The sequence below is a fragment of the Formica exsecta genome, unplaced genomic scaffold, assembly GCF_003651465.1.
Source record: "Formica exsecta isolate Colony F162 unplaced genomic scaffold, ASM365146v1 scaffold90, whole genome shotgun sequence".
Classification (NCBI taxonomy): domain Eukaryota; kingdom Metazoa; phylum Arthropoda; class Insecta; order Hymenoptera; family Formicidae; genus Formica; species Formica exsecta.
Genome location: NW_021853667.1, coordinates 244163 through 252345, shown reverse-complemented (window position 1 = coordinate 252345; position 8183 = coordinate 244163). Strand labels below are relative to the sequence as shown.

The following is an 8183-nucleotide window of genomic DNA, read 5'->3' as shown; positions in this document are numbered from 1 at the left end:
TATATATATATATACATAGAAAGAGAGAAAGAGAAAGAGAGAGAGAGTGAGTAAGAGAGAGAGAGAGAGGAGAGAAAAGTATATATTTGTTAATATAGCCCTTTTACTTTGTTGCCTTATGTGCACTTAGATCGATTGCAAATTTATTAATTGTTAAATACAATTTTTAGAGAGCGTGTTATATATTCGTTTCTGTATTATTCGTTATACCAAACTTTCAGCATTTTCGAGAGCAAAGATTTGCACACATCACATTCAACACACGGAGCCACACGCACATACACACCTGTATTTAGAAATAGAAATTTTTTCAATAAAACCTTTTCAGTTGGACACGTTGAATTTTGTTTTTTCGTTTTGCTGTATTTTTACGCTCGGTCTACACAGCATAATGTATAGTTTTATTATTTGACGTTAATATAGAGAATTATCGGCATAATATATACATATGTTATGCCTGCTTTTTTTATTTCGATACAACTTTTAGGAATTTTATTAGACGATCAGACTTTTGTCAAGAAGAAAATATAACGGATTATATTCACAATTATCGCACTACTATCACACTATCACGCGTCTGATTTGAAAAGGATTATAGTGTGCCGAGCGTAAAAAGAGAACCTTGCATGCTTCCAATAGGAATCCTAACTTGTTAACTCAGATTGGGTTTGGTTCCTATCTCTTTCCCAAGATCTTAGGAGCAAATATTATTTGCGTGCAATTTTGTTACATTCCATTTTACAGTTACAAGCGGAATAGTCGCAATAAGCATTCCTTGTTTGATTAAGTGCTTCTGCTACAATTAATCCAGCGCTTTATGTGATTCTGTTCTTTGTCGTTTTGTTTTAAATTCGACGAATAAAAAAAAAAATAAATAAAAGAAGAGGAGTTTTACGCAAGTAAAAAATATATAAAACAGTATTTGTGTAATACTTTATTTTTTCAATACAATAAAATTATTTTCAAGTTTTGAATGTTTCGTATTTTAGATGTGGGTGAGAAATTCCTTGTGGATTTATCTCTAAACGTGTCACGTAAGGTCTATACATTATGTGTACAAGAATTAGTAGATTAGTAGAAGTAATTTGTCATGTTTCTTTAGTGTACGTTGAACTTTGCTTCTATCTGTAAAAATTGGCTAAGACTGATATTATCAGATTGAAAATATTTGAGGACTCCATATATTAATTTGAAATGAAACTTGTGTCTTGATGGGATATATTTTTGTAATCTGATTATTATATACTTTGGTGGCTTAGCCGATTTTTAAAATATGTCTTTAATATTATAATTAAATGACTGCACAATTTTTAATAATGGGTGTTTGCTCTTAGCGCTAGAGGATGTAAAAGTAGAAATAGCTAACGCATAAAGATAATTAGTTAACATCTTCCGACACGATATAATTGCTTGTCCATATGCATGGATAATAATGAGCAATTAATAAAACTAAACACGCGAATTGCAAGCTATCCTGTCGCATTACTTAATGTTAAAAATTTTGAGCGTAAAAAGTAAATTGTAAGTAAAATATATTAAGATAATTGATTAATCGCACGGGAAAGGTAAGCAATAACATTTTTCCAATCGGATTCCTACAGAGAATTCCTATCGAATTCCAAGAAAAACAAACATATATTATGTTTTATAAATAAAATAATTCATCCGTCAATTATCCTCGCGTATTATCGTGAACAAACTACGCGAATGTTATGCTTATCGTCGTTCCCCTCATCCTCTTCCCCATAAAAAGAAACAACGTGAATATCTTTTATAGATTATACAGTGCCGCCCGATCTGCCGACTGACTGGATATCATCAGATCATCCTCTGAAGCCCGGACTGACCGGACCGTACATCATGCCGATGCCAGTACCAATGCCGACTCTTTACAATGGCGAGACGAAGAAGTCGAGGCCAAGCATAGTCGAGATGGTCCTGTACGACATCGCAGCGATGTTGGCCGGCGTGGCGGCCGGCTACGATGTGAGAATGTCGAACGTATCCCCGATCCATCCGCGGCTGTATCCCAGATTGGGCGGCGAGTGCGACGGCGAGGATCAATCCAAATGGTGGTTTTTAGCGGACAGCGGATCAAATCGCAACTCTTACCTTGGCGCCGATTATGAGTTCAGTTCGAATAGCGGCTACCTGCATAACACTTATCACGGACGGGCACACCATTACAGGTAATCTGCCTAAAAAAAAGAAAATAATTGAACAAGACATCGGTTTAGTTTAGAGAACGAAACTATAGAGCTCTCTCTGATATTTACCAAGATTGCGATTAATGTTACAGGCCGTTCCTAAGCAACATGGGTGGCATAGCGCCTGGTCTTCCATCTTCGGCGATGCCGGCGGATAAACCACTGCGCTTCACGGACTCGCCGCAGCATTACACGAGCAGTATAACGGGCTCTAACGCTCCGACACCGAGCCCAAGAAGAAAGAGCAGCAGCAGCACCAGCAACGAGGATGCTTATTCGCACGACGCGGCCCGTGTCGATCCTCGGATGGAGAGGGTGCCGACAATATACATGGGCAACGTCGCCCCATTTCCGGATTACGGACCACCAGTGTATTCCGTCGTTCCATCGGAGTATTATCGGCCCCCTGATCCGTATTTTGTACCTACGGAGTATCAGTAAGTATACATATATAAATCGGCAATTATTTTAATAATTATAGAGGAGTAATTATTTTAATATTTCTAATTTTTTAATATTTGCGATTTAAAATTTGAAACTTACATTGCGTAGTGTATCTGTGGCAGACTTTTTAATTGGTATATCAATAATGTTAAAAGACTAGATCACTAATCATTCATCCTTTCTTTCTTTCAGCGATCGGATGCTCGAGTGTCCCGAATTCCCGCATGCATACGACAATCCGAGTAGTATAAATAGTCCGGCAAGACCAGTGTCCTCCAGACTTTTGCCTTACACGCATCACCGCACCTCGTCGAACGTCTCCAACGCGAGCACGTCGAGCCAGAGCAATGTCAATCCGACGTTCCGACTGGAGGACGAGGACGATTACGGCGTGTATTCGCCTGTACCGTATTACCAGCGACCATCAAACGTTATTTCTAGCTTGGTGTCGACATACGGCACGAGTATACTCAATCACGAGTACGGTTCGCCGTTGCTGACCCGTCAGAATTCGCATTCTGATTCCAATTCGAACTCAGGTGAGCGACCGAGCAACCTGGAGGTGGTCACGCGGCTGCGCTCGAGCCTGAAGCGATCCAGTTACAGCAGCAATCCATACAGCTCGCCGAGCAAGAGCGTGAGCAAGAACAATTCTGGCTCGGGGACACCGACGAATCCGACGCCGCCGGATTCGCTCACGTCCGAGGACTCGAGCTACGTCTCCGCCAAAGACAGCCAGATCTCCATCAGTCGCGTACGCTTTTCGCCAGTGACGTTCGATCGTGACGTCGCATCGGCGCGTGACATTCACGTAAGGGACACGCTGCTGGACATTCCGGTGCATGGTCAGAGCCAAGATGTCACAGTGCCGTTACAGGCCAATCGACGTCTCAATAGAAGCAGGAAGCCGAGCATCTCAGAGCTCGAGAGGGAATTCTTGTCATAGCACTGGCTTATTTAAAATCGCGCGGCTCTCACTTATCTAGGTAGAATCTGGAGTGTCGGGTTCGTCGATGCTTCATCTATTTATCGAGATCTCTAGCGAATCGATCTCTTTATACAATCCTCAGTTATACAATCGCGATTAAGATCGCAAAATCCGATCTTATAATCTGCGATCCGATTGATAGAAAAAATTTTCGAAACGAATTGCACGTTGTTGAAGCACTGCCTCCCGCGGACGATTTTCATCAGTACATTAATAAATCCGGGAATTAACATTCCATATAACACATGTACAATCCAATGAAATTCGTAATGTAATAGACGGTTAGATGATTTTTAATTTGATAACGTAATGATATTTAATATACATGTCGCGTATAAAGAAATATACACACCACGAGTGAAGATTGCATTCAAATTGCATACTCTATTATTCCGAAAGTAAGTATTTTTTCTCTGCAAAATACTGCAGGAATGTATCATTATCAATTCCAATTGTTAAGAATTAATTCCTTATCTGGAATTGACTGGCTCTCTCCGGTGATCGACTCGCAAAGAATTCCGCGATTAATAATTTATGGCTGATACAATAGTGGAACATCATGTGTACCAATATTGTTTATCGATATGATAATTAATATATAACAACATATACTGTTAAATAATAATTATCATGCATTATCATTCGCGTGGCTAAATCTCTGTGTGTTTATGCAGTTTGATATTCTTTGTGATTTATTGAGACATTCCGGAAACGTTATCACGTTTATATAATAATCAACGTTTTAACGATATGCGTATATTTGAAAATGCAAAGAGGAAAAGGGATATATGACTGCGGAAGAGAAGAATTATCGAGGATGTGTAAACGTGTGTGTGTAACATGCAATTCCATTACGTTAGTAAGATTAAAGAGGAGATATTTCTTCTCTTCGATAACTATCGCATCATTCGATCGTATCTCGGCCCAAAACGAAACTTATAAGTTCTCGTATTTGTAGCACGAAGTTTTACGTTCGTATATTCCTTGTAACGAAACTTTTAGTGATATTTGGCTCGGTGCGAATACGAAACATTCCAGAGAAACTTGTCCGAACGGATAGAACTGCTCTACGCAATGTGGAATTAACATTTTGTCAGATCTTGAATCGGATTTAAATATTATAAAGTTACTTTTCCTATAGTTCGTGATAAATGCCAATAGAGTGAATGTCAATTCCGCATTGTTTATACCAATTAGAATGAGATCAGTATTTCTTTGCGTACTTAAATCAGATAATGCATTGCGCGTATCTCTATTGGTTTCAGCAGAATTTGTCTTATAGTACTGTCGATAGAGAATCTCATGAAAAATTGCATAAATTTTGTGCAACTTGAACGAGCAATTCATGTTAAATTGTACACGCATCGGCAGCTCGATTATTGTACATTAATAGAAATGTATAAGATTGTTAGATGGATAATCGATAGTTGTCGAATTAAAAAACAATCACTATTTATATAATTATCTAATTTTATGTACTTTACAAGAGATACGGACAGCTGCAAAGTATTAGTTGTAGTATTATGTACTTAGCTGACTTTTTCCCCGCGATATTATGTGTATTAATCTACAGTATTTCCGACATAATCTCTCCTTTTTATCGCAATCAGTGTAACTAGTCATTTATAATTGTATTTGAAGTTGTACCATTGTTTTTTAGCGATACAATTCCGTTTTCCTTCATTTCGGAAAATGAAAGATAATTAAATTAAATAAAATTCCGAAAAATTATTTCTAAATTCCAAAAATCGTTAAATTAGACAAAAATTCTCACTTTTTAATTAATTTTTAAAAATAAATTTGTATCTATTCAGTTTTAAAGATTTATATATGCCGAAAGGGAGCAAAACGATGCTGTATCGCTATTAAAATAGCGTTTCTGCTCAATGATACGTTCTGTTGCAATGCACAATTGGATATGTACACGATTATACATCCATTCACGGGTACTTCCATCTCTTACTTAGGACGATCGACAAAGCATATGATCGATAAGTAAAGCTTACGAAAGACATGTATAGTATAGCAGTTTTCACACAATGTTTACGTGAATTATCGTCGGACGTGATTCAGTAGTGATGCGCTCTGCGCAGCTGTCACGCTCCTTTTGTACCTTACGAAACAGTACGCCTCTTTATAAACAATTTGCGTGTCTGTAGAAAGTATCCAAAGTGTGTAAGTAAGAAAATACAATAATGCAGCTGCGCAAAACGCGAGATGTATATTCGTAGGGATCATTTTAGAATAAAGATCCCTCTTTCTTTCTCTCTCTTTTTTTCGCGCACGATATACGTATAGAAGTAAGGATCATATTAATACTCTTTAATGACGTAGCGACTCTACTCTTACATTCCTTATACGTTCACGCATCTTTCACGATATTCACGATATTTTTCAGAAAGATATAAGTCGGATTTGTATTTTTCGTAGATATCCTTGCGTCGCACCAATATAAGCGTTTCTATTTAGCGTACTATTCAAGCGTGATATTGGTGTCTCTGCTACCTTCTTTTAATTGAAATTATTCAGGGAGATGTTGAGGAACGCTCATGTATCCCGTAACCATAAAGCATACTTTATGTGTCCCGAATGTACATATATGATCGCTGAATATGAATTGAACTGAAAGAATGAATTAAAATACGCGATGCACGTATAATTTTAATTTATCGATACACACTACGATAAAATAGGGAATGATCGAATTCACTTTAAATCTGTAAAATCAAAGCTACTTGCATTGTCTCTACGTCGTGTTCGAAGAAATCAAAACATCCTGTTTGTATCATGTTAATCTCATGTAGCGTGTTATGCACGAAAAGTCACGAATTAATATTTTCTCTTATCGTCGTAAAAAAGCCACTCTTCATTTACACTGTTTTCTTGAATGACAATCATCAGTATTGTAGATGTGATTCAAAAGACAAAGATTTATACTCATGTCTTTTTTAGAAAAACGTGAACCCGACATCGAATTTGGCAATATTACACAATAAAATGCAAATTTTTGTCTCGTCTTTGCTTTTTACGTGAAATGTCAAAAAGCGTTTAGAGTTATCTGCTTTTTGTACACCGATTATTTTTCTCGCGACACATTTAATGGGTATATACCTTTCTACGTTATGCGAAGGTATTCTGCGGTGCTAATATCACGTACTTAAATAAAAGCGACACATAGAAATTCAAAATGCTTCCATGGTAATGGAGAGAAAGAGAGAGTGAAAGAGAAATATTTGGCAAAATGTTGGAAAAAGTGCGAATATCGAGAGAATAATTGTTCATATATTATAGTAATTATGTAATTTATAATTGTACGAGGATATATATAAAACATTCGCGGCAGCTATTGATTGTGTAATGGCGTATCGCCGACAGTGCTAGTCTAAGCTATATTTATTTTTTATATATATGACAACAAAACACCTTAGCCTATAGAGATTAAGGGAAGATGAGAATCCGATTTTATACTTTATTAGAGAGCATTTACGCGGAATATGTTTGAATCGTTGGACAGAACGTGTATAATAGAAACGTGTGTTCAGAATAATTCTATATAGAGATAAACCACGTTGTATCATATCAAGTGAAACTTGAAGTCTCTTTATATATATTATCAGTCTACAAATATATATACATATATACATATACATCTCTGTAAAGAAAACTCAATAAATTTATCGTGTATCGTTCGTATGATATATTACGCAATATATCAGTAATTTATTTCTTTCAGATATTTTTTCTTATTGTGATATTTCAGATAAAATCAGATAAAATCATTCTCAATCAATATCTCTCCGCGAGAAAAGAACAATGATATTGAATTAATTGACGAAACTGACGATTTGAAGGAAACCGAAAATTTATTGAAACTCTATAGCAGAGAAAAATATAAATTCCTTCCTTCAAACGTTTATATTAGCATCAATGATCAATATTATTGAATCTCTTTTCTCTCGTATTCCCTTGTTATTATCTTTGCCAAATCTGTTACACTTTGATACAGGATAAATTTATCAAATTTGTGAACATACGAACGTATGTCGGGATAATGAATAATATAATGCGAGACTAACGTCGTTTTTACACTAATATACGATTCACGTTTATATATATGATGTATCCTCACTAGTTAGTTAGGTCTAACAACTGGATCTAAGGTTGAGACACTGAAACACAAAAAAAAAATACTCATCGTGAAACATAACAATCCCGTTGCTCTAAACCTGTTTCTTATGATATCGCATTTAAAACGTGTAAATATATATATTTTATGACGTATCTATATAGTTATATCTCGAGATTGCATGCATGCATTGCTTGCGCGAATTAGCAAATTGTACAATAACAACCACGACCAAGATAATTAATTATTAAACGAATTGTCTAATCGATGTACACACGTTCTGCGCTGTGATAGCTCCTTCTGATATTGGCTACGCTTGCGGCGCGTGCAGAAATTTTAATGTATAACGTATTTCATAAATATAAAAACAATTCAATACAATTCTCGCATGGGGCTATCACAATTTAGTATATATATA

General features: G+C 36.3%; 1 protein-coding gene and 1 long non-coding RNA gene across 2 annotated transcripts in view; one reads left to right on the top strand and one right to left on the bottom strand.

The window, feature by feature from the left end:
* The first annotated feature begins 2282 nt into the window (after positions 1-2282).
* Positions 2283-7328, top strand: LOC115245078 (pollen-specific leucine-rich repeat extensin-like protein 2). Its single transcript, XM_029823180.1, has 2 exons — positions 2283-2644; positions 2844-7328. The coding sequence occupies exons 1-2, from the start codon at positions 2316-2318 to the stop codon at positions 3595-3597; spliced, it is 1083 nt and encodes a 360-aa protein (XP_029679040.1). The 5' UTR covers positions 2283-2315; the 3' UTR covers positions 3598-7328.
* A 232-nt stretch (positions 7329-7560) lies between these two features.
* The window catches only part of LOC115245081, a 5277-nt gene continuing 4654 nt past the window's right edge, over positions 7561-8183 (bottom strand). The window contains exon 2 of the long non-coding RNA XR_003885483.1: positions 7561-7808. This is a non-coding gene — a long non-coding RNA (uncharacterized LOC115245081). The remainder of the gene's footprint in view (positions 7809-8183) is intronic.